General features: G+C 38.9%; 1 protein-coding gene across 5 annotated transcripts; it reads left to right on the top strand.

Annotated features, from left to right (window-relative positions):
• The first annotated feature begins 1012 nt into the window (after window positions 1–1012).
• On the top strand, window positions 1013–26189 carry ercc6l2 (excision repair cross-complementation group 6-like 2). 5 transcript variants are annotated; one of them, XM_046871511.1, is made up of 18 exons: window positions 1013–1280; window positions 6755–6983; window positions 7098–7217; window positions 10258–10451; window positions 10643–10804; window positions 10913–11120; window positions 15664–15921; window positions 17138–17257; window positions 17771–17842; window positions 18080–18225; window positions 19179–19274; window positions 19622–19721; window positions 19924–20076; window positions 20630–20701; window positions 21706–22447; window positions 22555–22709; window positions 23873–24027; window positions 24830–26189. In XM_046871511.1, the coding sequence occupies exons 2-18, from the start codon at window positions 6756–6758 to the stop codon at window positions 25671–25673; spliced, it is 3825 nt and encodes a 1274-aa protein (XP_046727467.1). In that variant the 5' UTR covers window positions 1013–1280; window position 6755; the 3' UTR covers window positions 25674–26189. The 5 variants fall into 5 exon arrangements, with proteins under 5 accessions (XP_046727467.1, XP_046727466.1, XP_046727464.1 ...); XM_046871510.1 differs by having other exon boundaries at window positions 6630–6983; window positions 21709–22447; XM_046871508.1 differs by having other exon boundaries at window positions 6630–6983.
• Window positions 26190–27170: the final 981 nt, after the last annotated feature.

Genomic DNA, 27170 nt, shown 5'->3' with positions numbered 1-27170 from the left:
TATCTTTGATGAAGATGAACAAAACACCATTAAGGAGTCTCACTGATGAACATCTTCACTCTATCCTGAGGATTTCCTCAGCTCAGAGCCTAACCCCAGACATGATGCACTTGCATCTAAGAAGAGATGCAGGAATCTGTCTTCAACCAATCAGAGTATATCAAAGTGTAGCAAACTGAGCTTGAATGAATGTTGTGTTTATGCACTTTTTCTACTCCAAGTCATGGACTGTTAATAGTTGAAAGATTGCCTATTTTTAATTAAAGAAAATTATTATTATTTTTGGTTTTGTTGTTGGCCTGTGAAAAAAGATTTACATTAAAAAGGAACTTAAAAGGCTACAAATAGAGAGAGACATAATAAGAAACAAATACCACTGATGTGTTTTATTTCCAATTTAATTTCTCATGTGTTTATAATATTAAACTTTGGTTGTTCCAGATTTAATATTTACGCAAAACTAAAGTTTGTTTCCATATGAAAAGGTTCAACATTACATATCTGGAAAGAAGGGAAAACATGCACAATTGCAGTCAATTTTCTAATAAATATTGAGTTTGGCCCGCGACTTCGTCCCAGTTTTTAATTTTGGCCCACTGTGAATTTAAGTTTGACACCCCTGATGTAGATGGTGAATTAAAAGCAACTGTTAAACAAAAAGAAGCTAATCAAGAAATTGAGACTTGTTAGATTCGAAAATTCAGCAGCGTTTGTGAAATAATATTATTATAACCTCAATTTTGGTATTAGGATGCAAATGCGAAGATTTATCTCATGTCCACACAAAAAAACTTATTAATTTTAACAATTGTCTCATATTATATCCTGTGTTCCCTGGTTCAGAAAACTAATTCTAGATAAGGAAAATGTGTCCTGAACTGTGCTTCGTGAAATAAATAATATTATGTAATTTAAAATATTACATTAGGGGAAAAAAGACACCGTTATTATAGATATTGAAATCAGCGTAAGCGAATTGAAAGGAACGGATTTTGTTGAAAGTGCTGCTCCGGTTAGACAGATGCACAAACCAGGTTCTTGTTTATGCTGTCTTTTACATTGAACGAGGAAGCTAAATGGCTAACAGCAAACTGGATTTTGTTCCTCCAGACCGCAATAGACTGATGTTTAAGAAGGTGAATATGAGCAGCAGGGATTCTTCCATCGATTTACATGGTGTCTAATGTTTCAACAGGATGCTGCTGAAAAATATTCAACGTTAGCCAGTTAGCCTTCAAGTGCTAACGCTCGAGGCTCTCCAGCTCCGTGACTCCAAATAGGTACTGAGGAGAATTAAATTGTTATTACTAAATATCAGATGAATTCTGTGGCTGAACAGGGTATTTATTACAACAAATCTTATTCTATCAAGTTTGTTTTCTAGTCCTTTAATAAAGCCAGAGATTCCCAAACTAGTGTCTAAGCTAGCTAATGGTGACCTTAGATTTGCTCACCAATGCCATATATATAAGAAGAAAAGGGGGGAAAAAAAAGGTGACAAAAATGCAATTTGGAAGATCTTTTGGAAAATAAGCATCTCCTTCTCTTCATATCGCTCATTGAACTCTATTGTACATTAAATTGGATTGTTTCTCATTGTACTATAACATTCACTGAACTACAGATTTGAAAATAAAACTGCATTAGTTAATCAGATTCCAGAGTCATTTCTGCTATGTATTTCTTTCTTTTTTTAATATTATGAAATCATAAATGAGAAGAACCATGACAACTTTTATTTTTTGGTTTAATGCAACAGATATGTTTGGGTTATTGCCCTCAAGCGTTTGGGCAACTTTAGTAAATTACAGTCTTCAGCTGTATATGGAAATTAATATGTAAATACAGTAAAGTAAAAAAAATACAATAACAACAATGGATAAAATGTTATCAAATATCATACAAAATGTGACCTTTATAGTATGGAAAAGGATACCTGCATTATTCAAATTGTACAGATAATATGCAATGGATACTTAATACAATCAGGAATATGATGTGCTTTATACATATGTAAGGCTGTCTGGTACATGGTACGGCCCCCACATCTGGAATTATTTCCCTTAGTTATTAACATAGTCTAATTGTTTGTTTGATTTACCCACCAAGCAACAGAGTTGTATATTCCACATAACTTAAACATAAGTGTTTTGATTTAAATAGCAATGAATATGAAAATAGGTAATTATGATAGTAATATTGCGCTTTTTAATAGGATAGATAGATAGATAGATAGATAGATAGATAGATAGAACTTTCTCATTGCATAGTACAGGTACACAGCAATGAATTGCAGTTTAGCATCTACCAATTATAAAAATTGACACGTGCAGATAAATGTGTAAGTATATAAACAGCATGCAAATATGTGTGTGTGTGTGTGTGTGTGTGTGTGTGTGTGTGTATGTGTATGTGTGTGTGTGTGTGTATATATATATAAATACAGTAAAACCCAGTTTGACAAGCATAATTTTTTTAGGAAAATTGCTCGTAGGTCTATTTGCTTGTACGTTCGAACTAATTTCCCCCCATAAGAATTAATGTAAAAGTGATTTAAACCATTCTGAGACCTCATTCGATCGCTTATTTCTGCACTTAAAAAGTATTTGTAGCCCATTTTAACAAACAAATACACCGCAAATTACTGTATTGACATAAAGAAATACATTATTTATAATAAGATAATAAAATACTTTAATAAAAATAAAGATAAATTAATAAAAATGCAGTATGGTAAACATAATTTCACACTTACTCATGTGGTAATGGTTGATTGCGAATGTGAGATGGTGGTGGACGGTGAGAGAGTAAGGAATTTCCTCTCTCCTTCTCTTGACCTTCTCTTTATTCTTCACTATGGTGCTTATGTGTATATGTGTATATATGTATATATATATATATATATGTATGTATGAATGTACAAACTTTTGGCCTGTACTGTATATGTATGTATGTATGTATGTATGTATGTATGTGTATGTAAACATATGTACAGTGAATACATATAAAGGCTATAGCAGTGAATAGATGTGTAGACATGGTTGAAAAGTACAAGTAAATGGTTCTAAGGCAGTAACAGTGATAAATGTGCAGACATTGTTGTAAAGGTACCACAAGTAGAAGGTTATTAGGTTATGGCATAAAAAAAAAAAAAAAAAAATGTGCAAGCTGAAAAAACAAGTCATATATATATATATATATATATATATATATATATATATATAATCTTCTTCTTCTTCTTCTTCGGCTGCTCCCATTAGGGGTCGCCACAGCAGATCATCCGTCTCCATACCACCCTGTCCTCTACATCTGCCTCTTTCACACCAACTACCTGCATGTCTTCCCTCACCACATCCATGAACCTCCTCCTTGGCCTTCCTCTTTTCCTTCTACCTGGTGGCTCCATCCTCAGCATTCTTCGGCCAATATAATTCATGTCCCTCCTCTGCACATGTCCAAACCAGCTCAATCTCGCCTCCCTCACCTTGTCACCAAAACATCCTACATGTGCTGTCCCTCTAATAAACTCATTTCTAATCTTGTCCATCCTCGTCACTCCCAACGAAAACCTTAACATCTTCAGCTCTGCTACCTCCAGCTCTGCCTCCTGCCTTTTACTCAATGCCACTGTCTCTAATCCATACAACATCGCAGGTCTCACCACAGTCCTATAAACTTTCCCTTTCATTCTTGCAGATACCCTACTATCACAAATCACTCCTGTCACTCTTCTCCACCTCTCCACCCTGCCTGCACTCTTTTCTTTACTTCTCTAACACACTCTCCATTACTTTGCACTGTTGACCCCAGGTACCTGAACTCCTCCACCTTCTCCAGCTCTTCTCCCTGCAACCGCACCACTCCACTGCCCTCCCTCTCATTCACACACATGTACTCTGTCTTACTCCTACTGACTTTCATTCCCCTTCTCTCCAGCGCATATCTCCACCTCTCCAGGCTCTTCTCAACCTGCTCCCTACTCTCACCACAAATCACAATATCATCTGCAAACATCATAGTCAGGAGACTCCTGTCTGACCTCGTCCGTCAACCTGTCCATCACCACTGCAAACAGGAAAGGGCTTAGGGCCGATCCTTGATGCAGACCAACCTTCACCTTGAACCAGTCTGTTGTACCTACTGCACACTTCACTGCCGTCACACTGTCCTCGTACATGTCCTGCACCACCCTCACATACTTCTCTGACACACCTGACTTCCTCATACAATACCACAACTCCTCTCTTGGCACTCTGTCATACGCTTTCTCTAAATCCACAAATATACAATGCAATTCCTTCTGTCCTTCTCTATACTTCTCCATCAACATCCTCAAAGCAAATAAGGCATCTGTGGTGCTCTTCCTCGGCATGAAACCATACTGTTGCTCACAGATGGTCACCTCTTCTCTCAGCCTGGCTTCCACTACTCTTTCCCATAACTTCATGGTGTGACGGATCAACTTAATTCCCCTGTAGTCACTGCAGGTCTGCACATCTCCCTTATGCTTAAAGATCGGTACCAGCACACTTCTTTTCCATTCCTCAGGCATCTTCTCACCTTCCAAAATCCTGTTAAACAATTTGGTTAAAAACTCCACTGCCATCTCTCCTAAACATCTCACGCTTCTACGGTATGTCATCTGGTCCAACCGACTTTCCACTCTTCATCCTCTTAATCGCTGCTCTCACTTCCTCCTTACTAATCCTATCTACATCCTGCTTCACCAACTCCACATCATCCAACCTTCTCTCTCTGATTTTCCTCATTCATCAGCTGCTCAAAATACTCCCTCCACCTTCTCAACACACTCTCCTCACTAGTCAACACATTTCCTCTCCATCCTTTACTGCTCTAACTTGCAGTACATCCTTCCCAGCTCGGTCCCTCTGCCTGGCCAATCGGTATAAATCCTTTTCTCCTTCCTTAGTGTCCAACCTCTCATACAGCTCCTCATATGCCTTTTCCTTGGCTTTCGCCACATCCCTCTTTACCTGCTGCCGCATCTCCTTGTACTCCTGCCTACTTTTCTCATCACTCTGTCGATCCCACTTCTGTTTTGCCAACCTCTTTCTCCTTATGCTCTCCTGCACTTCCTCATTCCACCACCATGTCTCCTTGTCTTGCTTTCTATTTCCAGATGTCACACCAAGTACTTTTCTAGCTGCCTCCCTCATCACTCCTGCAGTAGTTGCCCAATCATCCAACACCTCTTCAACACCACCGAGCCTCTGTCTGACCTCTTCCCTGAACCTCACACTACACTCTTCCTCCTTCAGTTTCCACCATCTTATTCTTCTTTCAGTCCTCACTCTCCTCCTCTTCTTCTTCGCCTCCAAAACCATCCTACAGACCACCATCCGATGCTGTCTAGCTACACTGTCCCCTGCCAACACCTTACAGTCTCAATCTCCTTCAGGTTGCATCTCCTGCATAGCACATAGTCCACCTGTGTGCACCTTCCTCCACTCTTATCGTCACCCTATGATCCTCCTTCTTCTTAAAATAAGTGTTCACCACTGCCATTTCCATCCTTTTAGCAAAATCTACCACCATCTGCCCTTCCACATTCCTCTCCTTAAAACCATACCTACCCATCACCTCCTCATCACCTCTGTTCCCTTCACCTACATGCCCATTAAAGTCTGCCCCAATCACCAATCGTTCTTTCCTAGGTACACCATCTACCACTTCATCTAATTCACTCCAGAATCTTTCCTTCTCCTCCATCTCACAGCCAACTTGTGGAGCATAGGCACTGATGACATTTATCATCATCCTTCAACTTCCACCTTCACGATCATCACCCTATCAGAAACTCTCTTCACCTCCACTACACTCTTACTGTACTTTTCCTTCAGAATCACCCCTACACCATTTCTCTTTCCATCCACACCATAATAAAACAGTTTAAACTCACCTCCAATGTTCCTGGCCTTACTCCCTTTCCACTTGGTCTCCTGAACACACAGCATATCTACCTTTCTCCTCTCCATCATATCAGCTATCTCTCTCCCTTTACCCGTCATAGTACCAACATTTAAAGTACCAACCCGAACCTCCACTCTCCTGCACTGCTCCTTTCCCTGCCGTCTCTGTAGACGTCTTCCTCCTCTCCTTCTCCTTCGGCCAACAGTAGCCCAATTTCCACCGGTAGCCTGTCGGCTAACGATACCTGTGGCGGTCGTTGTTAACCCGGGCCTCGACCGATCCGGTATGAAATTCACATTTGTGATCCCCATATTTGATTTGGCACATGTTTTATGCTGGATGCCCTTCCTAACGCAACCCTCCCCATTTACCCGGGCTTGGGACCGGCACTACGAGTGCACTGGCTTGTGCATCCATAATGGCTGGGTTATTTATATATATATATATATATATATATATATATATATATATATATATATATATATATATATATAATATAAAAAATTGGGAACCCCTGGATTACAGGAATTGTTTCTTACTGTAGTGTTTTGCTTTATAATGTAAATGTGTAAATGATCTGTTTGTGGAATCACAAAAGGATCGTCAAAATGTAAATGAGCCACCTGACCATTTTAATCTAGCTGACTTGCAAATCTCATTTTACCCACATTTTTTTCCCCCTCTTGTGTCTAAAAAAGGCATGCAGTGTACCATGCTGATGGCTAAATGTCCATTGTTTTTGAAGAAGAATCCACCATTCCTTGTGTGCTCACCTAAAAATGGAAGATGATATTGGATTATTCTGTGTACCCCAAACACACAGAATGTTGAAATCCCCATTTGAAGATGAGAAACCTGCTTTTCATACAAACCAAAATCCTTCTGGTCCCTCAGAAGCATTTGTTCTGTCAGGGTCCATTCAAGTGCCGTACACCATTAACAGATACCTACGAGACTACCAGCGAGAGGGGGTTAAATTTATCTATGACAGCTATTCGAAGTCCAGGGGTTGCATCCTTGGTGATGATATGGGCCTGGGAAAGACCATTCAGGTACGCTTAATACATACTTGATCATTTGTAACCACAAAGGATATGGATAAAGGCAAACCATGAATGAATGTTGCCTTTATGATTATATCTTTTAATTCTTTTTTTATGTGACAGGTTATCAGCTGCCTGGCTGCCATTTTGCAGAAAACAGGGACATGGAAAGATGTTGAAAATAACAGGCCCGAGTTTTTGCTGTCACAGATGCCATCAAACCTATCAAAAGTTAAGAAGAAGGTACTTGTCATATACATATATATATATATATATATATATATATATATATATATATATATATATATATATATATATATATACTTGTCACGCTTTATATATGCGAGCATAATCCATTCGGGATTATTGGTGCTCGAAAACTAATTAACAAATTTCCCATAAATTGAGTGCGTTCCAGAAAATCTGCATAAAAAATAAATAAACATGATCTTTACTGTACCTTTGAGAAGACTTGAGGCTGAGATGAGGTGTGGAGGAGGTTTATTTTTTGGAAGGAGAGTCTCCTTCCATTAAGATTTTCCATTTATTTATTTTTTATTCACTTGACTCTCTTTTTTTCTCAAATTTAATCAAAAACGTCTCACTCGATGCTCGTATATCAGATTTTCGCTTGCAACTCAGTGCTAAATTTTTACTCATACTACATATATAATATATATGTAAATAACAATAATTGTGTGTGTGTGTGTGTGTGTGTGTGTGTGTATTAGGGCTAAAAGGATTTCGAGTCATTCGAATACAAGAAGTGTGTCATTAAATGGACAAAATGAAGCCTTGATGCTTTTGCTCAAAGCAAAGTTATGCTTTGATGAAGTTGCTTGAGGAATCGTTTCAGCCCTAATACGTATATATATATATCCAGTACAGACCAAAAGTTTGGACACACCTTCTCATTCAAAGAGTTTTCTTTATTTTCATGACTATGAAAATTGTAGATTCACACTGAAGGCATCAAAACTATGAATTAACACATGTGGAATTATATATGGAATTATATACATAACAAAAAAGTGTGAAACAACTGAAAAATGTCATATTCTACGTTCTTCAAAGTAGCCACCTTTTGCTTTGTTTACTGCTTTGCACACTCTTGGCATTCTCTTGATGAGCTTCAAGAGGTAGTCACCTGAAATGGTCTTCCAATAGTCTTGAAGGAGTTCCCAGAGATGCCTAGCACTTGTTGGCCCTTTTGCCTTCACTCTGCGGTCCAGCTCACCCCTAAACCATCTCGATTGGGTTCAGGTCCGGTGACTGTGGAGGCCAGGTCATCTGGCGCAGCACCCCATCACTCTCCTTCTTGGTCAAATAGCCCTTACACAGCCTGGAGGTGTGTTTGGGGTCAGTGTCCTGTTGAAAAATAAATGATGGCCCAACTAAACGCAAACCGGATGGAATAGCATGCTGCTGCAAGATGCTGTGGTAGCCATGCTGGTTCAGTATGCCTTCAATTTTGAATAAATCCCCAACAGTGTCACCAGCAAAGCACCCCCACACCATCACACCTCCTCCTCCATGCTTCACGGTGGGAACCAGGCATGTAGAGTCCATCCGTTCACCTTTTCTCGTCACACAAAGACACGGTGGTTGGAACCAAAGATCTCAAATTTGGACTCATCAGACCAAAGCACAGATTTCCACTGGTCTAATGTCCATTCCTTGTGTTCTTTAGCCCAAACAAGTCTCTTCTGCTTGTTGCCTTTCTTTAGCAGTGGTTTCTAGCAGATATTCTACCATGAAGGCCTGATTCACACAGTCTCCTCTTAACAGTTGTTGTAGAGATGTGTCTGCTGCTAGAACTCTGTGTGCCATTGACCTGATCTCTAATCTGAGCTGCTGTTAACCTGCGATTTCTGAGGCTGGTGACTCGGATGAACTTATCCTCCGCAGCAGAGGTGACTCTTGGTCTTCCTTTCCTGGGGCGGTCCGCATGTGAGCCAGTTTCTTTGTAGCGCTTGATGGTTTTTGTGACTGCACTTGGGGACACTTTCAAAGTTTTCCCAATTTTTCGGACTGACTGACCTTCATTTCTTAAAGTAATGATGGCCACTCGTTTTTCTGTACTTAGCTGCTTTTTTCTTGCCATAATACAAATTCTAACAGTCTATTCAGTAGGACTATCAGCTGTGTATCCACCTGACTTCTGCACAACACAACTGATGGTCCCAACCCCATTTATAAGGCAAGAAATCACACTTATTAAACCTGACAGGGTACCTGTGAAGTGAAGACCATTTCAGGTGACTACCTCTTGAAGCTCATCAAGAGAATGCCAAGAGTGTGCAAAGCAGTAATCAAAGCAAAAGGTGGCTACTTTGAAGAACCTACAATATGACATATTTTCAGTTGTTTCACACTTTTTTGTTATGTATATAATTCCATATATAATTCCACGTGTTAATTTATAGTTTTGATGCCTTCAGTGTGAATCTACAATTTTCATAGTCATGAAAATAAAGAAAACTCTTTGAATGAGAAGGTGTGTCCAAACTTTTGGTCTGTACTGTGTGTATGTATATATATATATATATATATATATATATATATATATATATATATATATATATATATATATAAAAATGCGGACCATTATTACCCATGCATCACCCGCTAAGTAAACACACACTGTAGAATGAAAAAATAGAGGAACATGAAAACAGTGAGGGGGGAGAAGATTCATATGGAAGTCCGTTTCCGCCACATAAAAAAAAAATGCCTAATTTAAAAAAAAACGAACAAAACAGATGAAGCAGAAGACGCCTCGTTCATACACCAACAGCTTCAAACTTTAGGCCAACAACATGGTACCCGGTGGATGCACCAGAAATGTTTACAAGAAGTAAAGTCACAATTGCACTTTTTTTTTTTTTTTTTGATAGAAACGGGCTTCCATAGATTCAGCCCGAAGAAAACGACACAAAGTTTCCAAAGTTTGGAAATGTTTCAAACTAAATCACAAAAGAAAACATATGTATTTATATATGCAATGTTTTATTAAAAAAGTAATTCTCTAATTATAAGCAAATTCTTGCAAACATGGTTTTGAACTCTCTGAACGTTATGATTTTGTTTGTATCACGATTATGATATTAATCAGGAATTAAATGGTATCTGTGTACAATTTTACAAATACAATCTGTGATTGTTGAGTCAATAGATCAGTTAAAATCACCTCAAATAATTGTTTCTATTCTCCGTATTGTTTAGTCATTTGTGCTATTGTCTCACTGTATATCAGGTGATTCAATTTAATCCTAATAAATAGGTTTTCCTCATTGTGGCTCCCCTGTCTGTGCTCTACAACTGGAAAGATGAGCTGGACACATGGGGCCATTTTAAAACGGTGGTTGTCCATGGTGTGAAGAAGGAGGAAGAATTGGCTCGTGTGAACAGAGGAAGATTTGAGATCGTCCTGACAACATTTGAGACACTAAGACTCTGTCTAGATGAGTTCAACAGGTACTGTTGCGGAGCTCTTCCTTATTTCATTTACTCCCTCATTAAAATCTGGTTTGATCGTGTTCATGGGAACAGTTGTGTATTTTTAGGACTGTTACTCTACACATGCTGTATGAGCTTTATGCAGAAAAGATTATTTGACTTTCTGATGTTTTATTTGTATTGTATTTGCATTTTTTGTTTCACCACAGTCTCGACTGGGCCGCTGTCATTGTGGATGAAGTTCACAAGTTGAAGAATATCAAATCTCAGATCACTCAGGCAATGAAAGGTCTGAAATGCAAAGTGCGTGTAGGACTGACTGGTACAATCTTGCAGAATAACCTGGAGGAACTCTGGTGTGTCATGGATTGGTGAGTCATGGGGAGAACATCTCTTTATAATCATCATTATATATATGTACCTTCAGGTTGAGGTTTAAAATATGCTCATATCTTTATGAACTTGTTCTGTGGTTTCAGGGCCAACCCTGGATGCCTCGGATCACTAGGTAGTTTTAAGAACAGGTTCTCTGAGCCTATCGAGCAGGGACAGAAACACAGTGCAACCAAGAGAGCACTGGCCGAGGGCCGCAAAGCTGTCCAGGTTCTGGCTAAAATTCTTTGCCGCTCGTTCCTCAGGAGAACCAAAGCTCTCATTACTGACCAGTTACCTAAGAAAGATGACAGAGTGAGTCTGTAAATCCGGCTGAGATTTCTCCTCAACTCACACTGTTATTTTCAGAATTCTGTCCCAATTGAAAAACATACAAGACCATTAACTAAAGCATGATTAAATTTACTAGTGTACTTATTTTCTTGAGTTATTTTCCTGGATGGAACAATGATGAAACTTGTTAAATATTGTTTCAAATGCATGAAGTATCATAGTATCATTATGTATATTGTTGTGAAAAAAATGCAAATACTTTCTGTCATGGAAAATAAGTTTCCAGTCTATCTATCTATCTATCTATCTATCTATCTATCTATCTATCTATCTATCTATCTATCTATCTATCTATCTATCTATCGATCGATCGATCGATCGATCGATCGATCGATCGATCGATCGCTTCGCTCGATCGCTCGCTTATGGATATTTGTGTTCATCAGCCACAAGGGTATTAGGAAAGGCAGGTACTGATGTAGGTGAGGAGGAAGTCAGTGTTCCAATTCATCCCAAAGGTGTTCAATAGGGATGAGATCAGAGCTCTATAGCAGGTCACTCAAGATCTTCCTCTCCAAAGCATGTAAACCAGATCTTCAAGGAGCTTTGCCATGCTGGAACAGGATTTGGTTTCCTAGTTCAAGTGAATGCAAAAACATTATTTTTATATACATACATACATACATACACGTGTGTGTGTGTTTGTGTGTGTGTGTGTGTATGTGTGTGTGTATATATATATATATATATATATATATATATATATATATATATATATATATATATATATATATATACATACATACATACATACATACATACATACATACATACATACAGTGGAACCCGGTTATGTCGATGTCCTAGGGGGTCGCCAAAAAGCATCGAGGTAACCGATGATCGAGATAAACGAAAATCAAAATGGCGGCAATATATTAACATGCTTGAAATTTCTTTATGTACATCTTCTTCTTCTTCTTCTTCTTCTTTCGGCTGCTCCCATTAGGGGTCGCCACAGCGGATCATCCGTCTCCATACCACCCTGTCCTCTACATCTGCCTCTTTCACACCAACTACCTGCATGTCTTTCCTCACCACATCCATGAACCTCCTCCTTGGCCTTCCTCTTTTCCTCCTACCTGGTGGCTCCATCTTCAGCATTCTTCTACCAATATAATTCATGTCCCTTCTCTGCACATGTCCAAACCATCTCAATCTCGCCTCCCTCACCTTGTCACCAAAACATCCTACATGTGCTGTCCCTCTAATAAACTCATTTCTAATCTTGTCCATCCTCGTCACTCCCAACGGAAACCTTAACATCTTTAGCTCTGCTACCTCCAGCTCTGCCTCCTGCCTTTTACTCAATGCCACTGTCTCTAATCCATACAACATCGCAGGTCTCACCACAGTCCTATAAACTTTCCCTTTCATTCTTGCAGATACCCTACTATCACAAATCACTCCTGTCACTCTTCTCCACCCACTCCACCCTGCCTGCACTCTTTTCTTTACTTCTCTAACACACTCTCCATTACTTTGCACTGTTGACCCCAGGTACCTGAACTCCTCCACCTTCTCCACCTCTTCTCCCTGCAACCGCATCACTCCACTGCCCTCCCTCTCATTCACACACATGTACTCTGTCTTACTCCTACTGACTTTCATTCCCCTTCTCTCCAGCGCATATCTCCACCTCTCCAGGCTCTTCTCAACCTGCTCTCTACTCTCACCACAAATCACAATATCATCTGCAAACATCATAGTCCAGGAGACTCCTGTCTGACCTCGTCCGTCAACCTGTCCATCACCACTGCAAACAGGAAAGGGCTCAGGGCCGATCCTTGATGCAGTCCAACCTTCACTCTGAACCAGTCTGTCGTACCTACTGCACACTTCACTGCCGTCACACTGTCCTCATACATGTCCTGCACCACCCTCACATACTTCTCTGACACACCTGACTTCCTCATACAATACCACAACTCCTCTCTTGGCACTCTGTCGTCGCTTTCTCTAAATCCACAAATACACAATGCAATTCCTTCTGTCCTTCTCTATACTTCTCCATCAACATCCTCAAAGCAAATAAGGCATCTGTGGTGCTCTTCCTCGGCATGAAACCATACTGTTGCTCACAGATGGTCACCTCTTCTCTCAGCCTGGCTTCCACTACTCTTTCCCATAACTTCATGGTGTGACTGATCAACTTAATTCCCCTGTAGTTACTGCAGGTCTGCACATCTCCCTTATGCTTAAAGATCGGTACCAGCACACTCCTTCTCCATTCCTCAGGCATTCTCTCCCCTTCCAGAATCCTGTTAAACAATCTGGTTAAAAACTCCACTACCATATCTCCTAAACATCTCACGCCTCTACCGGTATGTCATCTGGTCCAACCGACTTTCCATTCTTCATCCTCTTAATCGCTGCTCTCACTTCCTCCTTACTAATCCTATCTACATCCTGCTTCACCAACTCCACATCCTCCAACCTTCTCTCTCTCTGCTTTTCCTCATTCATCAGCTGCTCAAAATACTCCCTCCACCTTCTCAACACACTCTCCTCACTAGTCAACACATTTCCCTTTCCATCCTTTATTGCTCTAACTTGCAGTACATCCTTCCCAGCTCGGTCCCTCTGCCTGGCCAATCGGTATAACTCCTTTTCTCCTTCCTTAGTGTCCAACCTCTTATACAGCTCCTCATATGCCTTTTCCTTGGCTTTCGCCACATCCCTTTTTACCTGCTGCCGCATCTCCTTGTACTCCTGCCTACTTTTCTCATCACTCTGTCGATCCCACTTCTGTACATGATGTGCGTTAATAAATGAGAATGTGCATGCACGTGTTTTTGAAGGGTTTTTTTACACAACAGCGTTGCCGCGATTTGTTTGACGAAGGCATGCTATAAAAATACATACAGTACATGTTTATCTGTCAGGATTTTTTTTTCTTTCTCGGCCGCTTTGTCTGAAGCTCCCGGCTTCAATCGCGCACATATGCTGCTCGTTTAGCATCATCACCAGCTCCTATTTAAACTTCCACACTCTCACTGTCCGTTATTGTTGGTATATGTTGGGTTACGGCGGTCGTTGTTATCGCGCATGGGTATCCCGGTACGTGCCTTCCCACCGGCACTCTCTCAACGGCTGCGCTTTTCTTCCCAAAGCGCATCCCGGATTAACACAACAAAAGGCATATGTGCACTAACTAACAGCAGAGATTCACCAGTATACAATACAACACCTGTAGCAGCTGTAAGCCTTGATTTTTCCGACACTTCCGCGAATTCTTCTGCGGCTGCACCGAGATAACCGACGGTAAATGGCTAATTTTTCCCCCCTTGTGCTCGAGATATTAGGGTTCGGCGACATAAAAAAGTCGACATAACCGATAAAAAATGCTTAGAAAAAGCGAGAATTTGGCGGTTCCACTTCAAAAACGTCGACTTAATAGGTTTTTAACCTCTGATTTTACTCTTCATAATGGTCAAATTATTGGCCTGCAAGCAAAGAAAACCAAAGAGATTGTTGAAACTGCTAAAATTGGTTTAGGAACTGTCCAATATATTATTAAAACTCGGAAGGCTAGTTGTGAACCATCGTCTTCGAAGATAAAATGTGGTCGGAAAAAAAGTCTTGAATAATCATGATCGGAGATCACTTAAACCTTTGGTGAAATCAAATTGAACAAAAACAACAGTAGAACAGCTATTTAATAATGAAAGTCAAAGCATTTCCACATGCACAATTTGAAGAGAACTTAATGGATTGGCACTAAACAGCTGTGTAGCCTTTAGAAAATCACTAATCGGATGAAAAAGCTTTGATTTTGTTTTGGAGGATAAAAATTGGTCTCTGGCTATTGGAAAAAGGTAATGGGGTCTGATGAGTCCAGATTTGCCCTGTTTTACAATGATGGGCACATCAGGGTTAGAAGAGAGGTGTATGAAGTGAGGCATCCATCATGTCTAGTGCACACAAGTTTGTTGGAGGATGATCTGGGGTTGCTTCAGTTGATTAGATCTAGGTTACAGCAATGACATTTGCCCAAAAAAATTAGGTCAGCTGACTACTTGAATATACTGAATGACCAGGTTTGCATATTGTAAATGTTGTACGTGTTGGATAGAAGACCATGTAAGGTTTCATGCCTGTTTTGAATTTGTCTATTCCTCATGACTGATTTGACCATTAATGAAAGCTCCTGTTCTGTATCTCTATATTTTTTTTCCTTATTATGCTGCTGGCTCTTGATTCGCTCACTGAATGAGCGGTGTACAGGTGATCCCATTAAAGTAGCTGGAGGGTATACATCACAGTACAGATATTTGTCTTTGACTTTATTTAACAACATAGAAAATTTAATAGACATTTAATAAATCTTTAATTGTATTCAGTATTTATGTAACACCACTGTACAGCTGGCAATGTTATATTTCTGCCAGTTAAATACAAACCTCTGTATCATCATTATTTAGCATGTTGTAGAACACTTTCTATGATTATTGTGATATCATTCACCCATACTCACGATGTCTCTATTCCTTGTGTGTCTGTATAGGTGGTGTTCTGTTCCATGACGGATTTCCAGCAGGCAGTATACCGTGCTGTGCTGAACACAGATGACGTGAGGTTGCTGTTGCAGAGCTCGGTGAAGTGTCCATGCAACAGCGGACGCTCAAGACAGACATGCTGCTACAAGCTCACTTCAGACGGGGTCCCTGTCAGACACATATACTTCAGTTATCTTGCGATACTGAGGAAGATTGCCAATCATGTCGCCCTGCTGCAGTCTAAAGAAGGAACCAGTAAAAAACAGGCATGTGTTACAGTTCTGGAGCAGCACTGATATGCCATATTTTTCTCCATATATCTGTGTTGAAATGACACACTTATAGCCATTTTAAATTAACATGGAGCAACCAGCCTCTTGTGCTAGGAGGTAAAGGTATTCTGTTTTCGGGATGTTCATGCATCTATCTATGTGTCTATTTGAGAAAGATAGATTTGTTGGAATTATCATTGTAACCAGCAGATGAGCTGAGTGCTTTATGGAATGGATTCAAACATGTTACCGCAAGGTGAAATACCTGCCATAGTTTATCCTCAATGTCTTTTTACACTCAAGTATATTTTAAATGTATGGTGTTTGAAATATACAATTAAGTTACCTGAAGAATGAGACTTGAAGGTGGAGGTATTCTTGTTGGCACAGTTTGCATCAAGTACAGTAATCCCTCGTTTATCGCAGTGGCTACGTACCAAAACCACCCCCGATTATCGAAAAAACGTGATAAATGGACGCCACTCTAAAAATGCTATTTGATGTATACAGTACTGTACTGTAACATTTGACTTCATTTTATAATTTGACTTCATTATACAGTATAATTTATTTCAACTCCATAAAAACAATCCCCTATAAGTTTTTTGGTCTATTATGCTATCCGCGGGAAACCGGGAAAATCAGCGGAATAAATCAGTTATGTGGCGAATGCAATGCTGCGATAAACCGTGGGTGCGAGATTCGACCCACGGTAAAGCGGGGGATTACTGTATTACATTACATGAACTATTTCATTAAACTCCACAATTGACATTTATGTGGTTAAAATTAGAAACACAATATCAAAGTATAGTAGTGATTAATAGAAAACAAAAGTAAAATAACATGAGTACAGAACTATTCGAACTATATAAAAAAGAAACGTTGACATCAAAATAAATCCGAGTTGTGCTCCGCAGGAAATAACTGGCTTTGAGAATAAATCTGTTTAGTCATACCGTGACTTGAATCTTATTAGCCATAAAATGATTTCAATCAGTCGAACTATTAATTGCATTGTTTTTAATTTATCTTCTAAAACTGAAATGTATCCTCATGTATCCTGTTACATTTCCAGAGTGAAAATCGAGCTTGTTAGTGAAATAGTGACCTTTTGCATGCATTTCTGTAGCAATAATTTATCAAAGAGGTCATGTTGATTTCACTCCTGGATATAAAATCATTCTGAAATAATCATCCCCTTTATCAGGAGAAATATGTAGCTGCTATCTGTGACCAAGTCTTTAAGAAGTTTCCAGACTTCACTGAAAGATGCAAGGAGGCTGCATTTGAGGCCATGTCAGACCCCATCTACAGTGGAAAAATGAAGGTTAGATCTGGATATTTTTCTTAATATTTAATATGCCAAAGATTGCATGTGCATGTTTTATGGCCCTCACCATCTAATCCACTGAACCACAGAACTGTAAATCTAACTTCTCATGAGATCCAGATTTTGTTCTGGTGTTGAGGGCGTGAATAATCCAGCCTTTGGCCAGCTTCAGGCCCGGCGTAGCTTTGCCTCACTAGCTATGGACACACTTCTATGCGAAATAACAAGGGTAGTATTTAAGCGTTCTTAAAGTCTATCCAAAGAGTCGTCTTCTCCCATGTGCAGAGCCTCACTTGTGCTATTATTGGCAGATGCTCCAATTCTGGTGCTCTCGGTTCAGTAAATACTCTGCACATGCTCCCATATCAGATATCAAATGAAGAATGACAGTAGAGCCAGTGTTTAATGTGAATTGCTGAATCCTTTTTTTTTTCTTGCCACTTTACTGAAAAAGCTCTTTTATTTGTTGTTCTTGTGAAACCTCATTTTGAGTCATATTTTGTGTTACAGGTGCTGCAAAGGCTGCTTAATCACTTTATCACAAGGAAAGACAAAGTTCTTCTTTTTTCACTTTCCACAAAGGTGAAGTGTTTGACGTGTTTTAATGTATTCTTTTCTGTTGTCTGAGTCTGTTTAATTAGAGAGGGCTGATATTTTTAGGACGTATATTGATATACTGATATTTTGTTGTTGAAGTAAAAAACGAAGTGATGTGTGCAGTTGCTATATAAGTGAGAGGTTAAGAAAACCTGTGACGATTAAATGGATTTTAGATTAAATTATTTTGCTAATATCAAGCATAATGTAAATGCTTTCTAGCTCCTGGATGTTTTGGAGAATTTTTGCATGGCTGAGGGTCTGGAGTACCGCAGGCTGGATGGAACCACCAAGTCTAAAGATCGCATTCACATTGTCAAAGAGTTCAACAGCACCAGTGATATTAACATATGCCTTGTGTCTACCATGTGAGTATTGCTATAACATGATGAGATTTGCAATTTTATGTTTTCTTCAATTTCCTTCATATGGTAATTTAGAATCTGTGGTTTTGATCAAGTGAGGTCATTTAGGCTGCTTATTTTAGAGCTAGAATTATTAGCACCCTTCACAAAACTAGGCAAAAATGGTTATTTAATTAGTTGTTTAATACTGTCATTCATCTTCAGTAAAAACATTATCTTGGTCAGTGTTGTGGTATATACAGAAACGATCCAAGATTTTCTTTTTCTCCAAAATTAAAGATGCTACTTTTTCCTCTTATGGAAAAAAAAAATTGTAATGAAAATTTTTTTCTAAGTAATAGTATAAATTTTTGTAATCTATTTCAATTGCTCTCAGTATCAGCTCTGCTGTTGCCTCTGACCCGATTGAAAATGGCCAGGAAGCTTTTCAAAATCATTTCTCAAAATTGCCAAGTTTCAAAATCAGCTTTGATGCGAAACCTCTACAACAAGAAAGATATAAGCTGTTCGTGAGAGTATTTGGCAAAATAAACCATCCGACGTTCACCAGAACCCTGGAGATAAAATGGAAGCATGTTTTAGGGTCCGTTGAGACCATAATCAAATGTCGATCCACACCATGTTTAGTGAAGAATCTGTTGTGTATACTTGGAAACATGCATATCCAGTGTGAATTCTGGTGGATTGTTCATGGTTCGTCGGGGTCTTTTGAAAAATAAACATCAGGAATTCTGCCAAATGCCTGCTAAAGTCTAGGATATTTCTGCACTAAACCTGGTTGCTGAGACCAAATATCCATCTACAAGTTGCTTTAGTCCGGTCTTTAGTGTATTACAAAACAATTACTCTTCATTAAGAAAAAGAACATAGTGCAGTAACTGCTTCAGCACAAAATATGTGAATGTGAAAATATTGCACAATTGTGAATGTATTTATATGGTTTGTTTTTCTTAAAGGGCTGGTGGTCTTGGGCTCAACTTTGTTGGGGCTAATGTAGTCATCCTGTTTGATCCAACATGGAATCCAGCGAATGACCTTCAGGCTATAGACAGGTAAGGCAGCACCACTGCACGAGAATGAGTGGCTCTCTGTGTTAGAAGCATTGGTACTCCTGAGATATGGTATCGGCTATGCTATGCGTTCTCCATAACTGTGAATCCAACACAATACAACTCATTACTTACTTACTGCCACATAACAAACCACCTTGGCATTTTTAGTTGTCTGTAGAATAAATGGAGTCACTTGGCAATCCTGCATGACCAGTGTTGGCAGTTCATATTGCTACTCAGATACCCCACTCTGATGGGGTGTAACTGGGAGTAGACAATTCTGATGATAAATCTTTTGTCATGCATTGTTGTTTAAGTACTTCACACTTTTATTTTTCAATATCCAGGGCATATCGCATTGGACAGTGTAAGGATGTCAAAGTTTTTAGGTTTATCTCACTGGGCACAGTAGAGGAGATCATCTATTTGCGGCAGATTTACAAACAGGTATAACAGTCATGAAAAACAGTTTTTGGGAACTAACGAAATAATACGTTTTATTCTTACCCAACCAAGGTCCTTTTCACTCACTTACATTCTTCTACTACTAATGTGTGATGTGATATGATACAACTTATTAACAAACTATTTAATGAATACCCATTGGATGAACCTGATTGGCTTCCCTGTGTTTTCCTGGGCAATACAGCAATTGCAGTCCTCAGTTATTGGAAATGAAAATGCAAAACGCTACTTTGAGGCAGTGCAAGGAGCAGACGGCCAAACAGGAGAGTTATTTGGGATCAGGAACCTTTTCCGCCTCCAGACTGATGGAACTTGTCTTACCCGCCGCATCCTGGAGGTTAGTGCACTGAATCTCTTGAAGGTATTCTCTCAATCACAGCCCAGTTTGTATCAAAAGTCCCACTTCTCCTCAGCACAACTTGATTTAAACACTTTGTTTAATTATAGAATTATAGAAAATTACTTTTTAATTGACATGACTATTACTTAAGTAAAATTTTAAAGTGTGCAATCATGCAGCCAGGTTGAATTTTCCAGCTAGATATGTGCTTTTGCCTATTCCACAATATCTTGAGTGCTGTTTTTATAATACCGGTGTTAAAGCAGTAGCCCGTGCACCCAGGATCAGCAGATTCTGTCTTCAGGTTATATATTTTTTCTTTGTTGTGGTTATAGCAGTAGACCTGAAAAAGTAAACAAGAAAATGAAACTGCTTTAATTCATAAGCAGGTGTGTATAGGATGTAAGCTTACACTTATGACAGGTCTGCTCCGTTGAACTTTCAAGGCTACGGTATATATTGAAAAAGTCAAATGCCTGATGTTCTCAATGAGCCATGACTATGAATTCTTTCTCACTGAGATGATGGAAAATGTGCATGTGTGTCACAGAGGGAGGGCAGTGTTGAGTTGGGGATCATGACAACCAGCACACAGGCGATGGATGAGAAGGTACAAGAGCTGGTGAGTAGCCGCCCTTCTCTAGACTCGTCACGGGAATGCTTCTGTTCTCCATCCATCTCTCCTCTCCTCTTTCTCAGACATCTCTCCCATCCCTTCATTCCCACAGTAAAGATAGGTATGACAGCCAACACATGGCTGTAATTAAGCCCCCCCCCACCCCAGCCCACTGGTGAAGACCACACGGAAGCATGTGTTATCTTTAGCGAGTTTATTTACCCAGAGCAGAACTTATCTAACTGTCCTTTTGGAGCATTTTCTCACATGTAGGTCTCATTAGAAGCTAAAAATGAAAATTCTCAGTTTTAAATCTGACATTAACTGATCATAAACAGAGTGTTGGTGGGCAAGTGATAAAGGAGCAACTTAATTTTTAAGCAAGGTGGTTACCAAGCTGGGGTTGACAATTTAGTAGCTATTTAGTTGTTGATTTAGTAGTTCAAGTTGTTGAATATTCAATAAACAAATTATTAAATTACTTATTTGTTTGTTTATTTTTTTGTATATATTAATTTATTTATTCTTTCATAGTTGTCCAGCATACAAATAGGTTCAACAACCTAAAGGAAAATAAAATAAATCTGGCTTCTGAAGAAACTAAAGTTTTCGTTTGGTATGCATGTTTAAATGTAATCCATTTCGTGACACAACTTGCTATGCTATGACTTTATAAAACCTTCAACGATCCTCCTAGAACAGCACTTCACCTCATAGTTAAGCATATAAAAATCTAGAAAATTAATTCTAGATTTTTTTTATTTTTATTATTGACTGAAAAAAATTTTGTTAGTGCTACATTAAACTTTATCAGGAAGAAATAAGGACTACACAATGGGGAGCTTTTACTTGCCTCTTAGCCTAGATATTTAATTTATTTTATTTCACTCATTCATTTCCAAACTCTGACTTCATTTCCTTTTTGTGTATGTTTTGCATGATTGATGCTGCTATATGAATTTGAAATTTATTTAAACCTTTTTATAATCCATATTACCTGTGTGCCACAGCAGGATCCAGTGTGTGTGTCAACAGATCCCTCTGGGCAACAGGGCAATATACCATCATCCACATATGGTACAAGTGCCAGGTTCTCTAATGCCAAAGTTCTGGAATTTAGCAGCTCTAGTGAGGATGAGGATCCCTGCAGCTCCAGATCAAAAGCCACATACGGAAAGACAGAAGAGGAGTTTAGACCAAATACTGCTGCAAATATGAATCTGTCTGCTCTGCTGATGAAACATATGACTAATGGGATACAGAGAAGCTCAGAGAGCAGTGAAGACAGCCAGTCTGATACAGAACCAAAGGTCTTGAACTTAAAGGAGTCCAAGGTAGCTAAGGGGAAAACAGACTGGTTCCTATCCAGTGATTCAGAGGAAGAAATGGGTAAGGCAAAAAAAGTCTGTGACCATGATTGCATGGAGGAGTCAGAAGAAAGAGAACTTCATCACAGCAGCTATACTAAAGCACAACCGAGAGGGAGAGATGGTACTAAGGAAGATCAGAGGCCAGAACGGGCAGTATTAGCAATACACAAACAAAGATATAATGACGAGGTTGAGAGTTTTGACTCATCAGAAGATGAAGCTCCAGTGAGAAGAGTGAAGTTTAAGAAAAGTATTCGACGCCCCTTTGGAGCACAGAATTCAGCTAAAAAATCAGTTCAATTCACAGGTTTAAAATGGCCAACTGTACATTCAAGAAAGCCACCAATCACAGAGACCAACAGCACCATAGACACATTATTAGGTAATGTAGTTACTGGATTTAAAGTCATTTCAAAATAACTGCACAGTACACTGGGATACTGGGAAATGTGCTTGATTTTTGAGTGTTTTGTTGTTTTGTATTTGTAGGTGGGTTTCAGGAGGTGAGCTACACCCACTCCAATCAGAAAGTGGTCGGCTCGAGCAGGGCTGAGAACCACCTCAGCCGTGCTGCATTACGGGATGTATTTGAACTAAGCACGAACTCCCAGCTCCCAGCAAACCATCTGCATGACACATCTGAGGTAATAACTTTTATGTAGGGCTGCAACTAACAATTATTTTGAAGAACGAGAATGAAACGGAGAAATGCAGCAAGCTAACAGGCCTGATTAAAAAATATGCATTGATGCACAAATGCAAAATCATTACCACAACAGTGCCTAAAAATGTGATCGTTTATTGCTGCTGTTATTTGCTGCCTATAGATTTAGTGTTTGTCTGCACCGTTTTAATTGAATCCATCACCATGTCGTGAGCGAGCTGATTGCGCAACCTGATGCGTTCTTTTTTTGTGCTCTGTGGTACTTCCATGCCACACAAGCTCTGCTTTGCATAACTTCCACAGTTTTCTTTGTTGCGTTTAATATAAAATGCTCCAGAGTCTTGGATGATCCACCATTTTCGCCGGGTGGCCGAGTTATCTTGCCATCACACTAACCCGTAACGTGAGCAGCCCAGCTAATCGATAACGTCAGTCGTTGACGACGAATATTATTAGCAATTTTATTGATTCGTTATTGCAGCCCTACATTTTATGAGAATAAAAAAAATATTGTAGTCAGTGGGTTCATGTTTAATTTTCAGTATAGTTTTTTCAGCAGCTCCAGTTTCACATGGCTTCATATCCTCATTTGAAATGTGACTTTATTTATACTATATTTAAGCAACATTGCACAAGCGAGAGTGTGGTTATAATGCAATATTGCTTAAATAGAGCGTTTTTCTTTTTTATTCAAATAGTGAAATCATCTCAAGCATTAACTGAACTTTGAAAACAGATCTACATATTTTTATTTTCATCAGAAGAGCTTTTATTTTTTAGGTTAAAAGTTATATTCCTTAAGCAATATTACTTGTCATGTTTATTTATGATGTGGTTAACACTATTCTAGTAACAATTCCAGACTAGAAAGTAAAATCTTACAATGCGAGCGGAGGGATGCACACAATGAAACACAAACTCAGTGTTATAGGAAGTAAATTACACTTGGAATGCTGCTCAACCAGTCAAATTTGTGGACTCGAGCTAAACATTGTGTAACAGTATTTTGAGCACAGAATAATTTTGGAGTCATCAGTCTGATGATGCACTTCCTTCATGCGGTTTATATTCACAGGTTAATGCAAAAGCACAAATGGTTATTTTGTCATTTTCTTTGTGTTTTTATGTTTGGAATCTAACCAGTTATCTGAGCCCAAAGATGGTTATAAGGAAGTCGAAATGCCAGAAGGTCATGACAAGACTTTTCTGAAACATCAGGTCACCCACACCATAAAACCTTCCATCCATACCAAAAGTGCAACTATTAGTGTTGGTGAGACTCCTGCTGCGGTCCGCAAGTAAGGCTGTGCCTCAATTTTATTTCTTTTGTATTCATTGTTTATTATTTGTTATATAATTATAAGCTACTTTATAAGTTTATACAATAAAACACTAAAGCAGAGTTTCAGTGCGTATTTTGTAGCTCTGACATGTTTTTTAAAGCAGGCATCTCTATAGTAGTTAATAGTGTTGGTTAGCCCGAAAAAAACAAGAAGCTTCGAGAGGAAAGTCCTTATAGCATGGGGCTGGGTGCCATTTCTGGCCACAGCTATGGCGTTCTGCGCCCTCGCATAGCCCCTGTGGGAGGGGTAAGACCACCCCAGAGCCCTCTCTCCCACCCTTTTCCCAGGCAGGGCCAAAACACATAGAACTCTGAGCAAAACTCCTTTTTAAAAGCCTTTAGGTTTCACCATTAGCCCAAGGACGCATCCACCCAACTCCAAAAGCGTATAGTGTTCATCTCTGTAATTAGGGAGATTGTTTATCCTGATATTTGTTGAGTCTCCCAATGATTTGATTCTAATAATTAAATTTAAATCTAATTGAATCTTTCAGTTGTAGCAGATTCTCATATGAAACTGTGCACAGATAGCATTTTTAGTGTTTAAATAGATGAGAGATGTTTCTGAATGCTTTTACTCTTTTAGAATGTGATTTAACATATACAGAGGTTTTTGCAAGGTTTTTAACATCTCTCACAAATCTCTCGTAAAATAAATGATGCTATAAAAAAGATGCAGATGAAATATTAAATTGTCTAGTATGCCACACAGAAGGACTCGTATGCTATTTCCTTTTTTTTTTTTTTTTAACACTCAGGCAGCAGCTGGAAGAAATGGCGAGGTTCTTCAAAGCGAAGTCTGTGCAAGAGTTTGCAGAAGAGCTTGTGAAGTGCAGCTCAGCACAGCGACTGAGCAGGCTATGCGAATTCTATAGCCACAGCAGCCCTGAGCTTGCTGACATTATTCAAAAGACCTTTTCAAAACCTGTGACTGAGCTGAAGCCAAGTATTTCACCTCCCACTGCTGCATGCAGTACGTCTAGAAAAAGTCCTACCTCGAAAAAAACCCTTGTAAACTCAGTTCAGAGAACGCATGATGAAACAGAAACAGGAACCTCACGAAAAATTAGAAGAACTAAGGCACAAAATGCTAAAGATGTCTATCATCACTCTGCTGGTCAGACTGAGCTTAAAAACAACTGTTTGTCTTTGCCTGACTCAAAAGAACAAAATCCAAGCTCTTCAAAAGACTCCCAAACCAATGCAAATGCATGTAATTCCAACACAACTTCTTCCACTACAGAATTTCCACTTCTTTCTAAAGATACACGAGCAGACAAAAACTCAAACACAACCCTTAGTGACCTCATAGGCGACACCTCCATTCTAGATGATTTTTTCAAGCAAAAGAGAAGTACAACCCGACCAAAACCAGCAACAGCACCCATTCCCTCACCCACTGAGAGGGCGAAGAGCAGGTGTAAAGACTTCTGGGACATTTTGAACGAGGAGAACGAAGAAAGCATCAATAAGCTAACAGATCTGACCCAGGTGGAAAAGCTTTGCAGGACCGTTAATGTAAGCGCAAAGCCCAAAAGTGAAAGCCAACTTGAAAACTCTCAACTCTGGAAGAAGAATGAGAAATTCCTTTGGAAAAGATAGAAAAAGCTTTAATTTTTTGTTTTATAAACTGTGAAATTACAAAGAATGGTTTACAAAGTATTTACATTTTTATCTAGTAATGTTTTGTGTGTTTGGTCTCTGATTCTAAATTTTTAAATAAAGTTTTTGTTGTATTTTTAACTATGTTTACTGATGCAATTTTGTATACATTTGTTCAGAATTGGCTGCTTTTCTCTCGGCACATAACACTTGTACAATCCCCCTTTGAAACAGCCCATATAATGATGATCATTAATGACTGATGACTAATGATATATGAAGCAAACCTCCCTCCATAACAGCCACAGACACACCCACACACACACACACACCCCCCAATACGCCAATACACCAATGTGAAAATGTTTATTAAAAATGGCAGGCAGCCATGTGGCTCTTACAGTGTGGCTATGGTCCAGCCTGACTGAACTTGATATTGTGCTGTGTATGTGATGGTGTTTCTGGGAATTATTCTGTTACCACACTGTAAAAGAGTGTAGCAAAAAAATAAGTAAAACGGACTATCTTTATTCTGCGTTGTATATTTGTTCATGCTGGATAGGGACCTAGTGAGTATGTACATGTGTGTGTGTGTGTGTGTGTGTGTGTATATATATATATATATATATATATATATATATATATATATATATATATATATATATATATATATATAGTACAGACCAAAAGTTTGGACACACCTTCACATTCAAAAAGTTTTCTTTATTTTCATGACTATGAAAATTGTAGAGTCACACTGAAGGCATCAAGGGCTATTTGACCAAGAAGGAGAGTGATGGGGTGCTGTGCCAGATAACCTGGCCTCCACAATCACCGGACCTGAACCCAATTGAGATGGTTTAGGGGTAAGCTGGACCGCAGAGTGAAGGCAAAAGGGCCAACAAGTGCCAAGCATCTCTCGGGGAACTCCTTCAAGACTGTTGGAAGACCATTTCAGGTGACTACCTCTTGAAGCTCATCAAGAGAATGCCAAGAGTGTGCAAAGCAGTAATCAAAGCAAAAGGTGGCTACTTTGAAGAACCTAGAACATGACATTTTTCAGTTTTTTCACATTTTTTTGTTATGTACATAATTCCATATATAATTTCACTTGTTAGTTCATAGTTTTGATGCCTTCAGTGTGAATCTACAATTTTCATAGTCATGAAAATAAAGAAAACTCTTTGAATGAGAAGGTGTGTCCAAACTTTTGGTCTGTACTGTGTGTATATATATATATATATATATATATATATATATATATATATATATATATATATATATATATATATATATATATATAGAGTGAGGAAAAAAGTATTTGAACACCCTGCTATTTTGCAAGTTCTCCCACTTAGAAATCATGGAGGGGTCTGAAATTGTCATCATAGGTGCATGTCCACTGTGAGAGACATAATCTAAAAAAAAAAAAATCCAGAAATCACAATATATGATTTGTTAAACTATTTATTTGTATGATACAGCTGCAAATAAGTA

Source organism: Silurus meridionalis, chromosome 17, assembly GCF_014805685.1.
Source record: "Silurus meridionalis isolate SWU-2019-XX chromosome 17, ASM1480568v1, whole genome shotgun sequence".
Lineage (NCBI taxonomy): Eukaryota > Metazoa > Chordata > Actinopteri > Siluriformes > Siluridae > Silurus > Silurus meridionalis.
Note: the sequence above shows the minus strand (reverse complement) of the source record. Positions and strands in the feature narration are given on the sequence as shown.

What these genes read in the sequence shown, in the direction of transcription:
- ercc6l2 (XM_046871508.1), top strand. Translation starts at nt 6,711, where the DNA reads ATGGAAGATGATATTGGATTATTCTGTGTACCCCAAACACACAGAATG. An exon ending in CTCTGGTGTGTCATGGATTG is followed by an intron (nt 10,805 to 10,912) that starts GTGAGTCATGGG and finishes CTGTGGTTTCAG; the next exon opens with GGCCAACCCTGGATGCCTCG. An exon ending in ATATGCCTTGTGTCTACCAT is followed by an intron (nt 18,226 to 19,178) that starts GTGAGTATTGCT and finishes TTTTTCTTAAAG; the next exon opens with GGCTGGTGGTCTTGGGCTCA.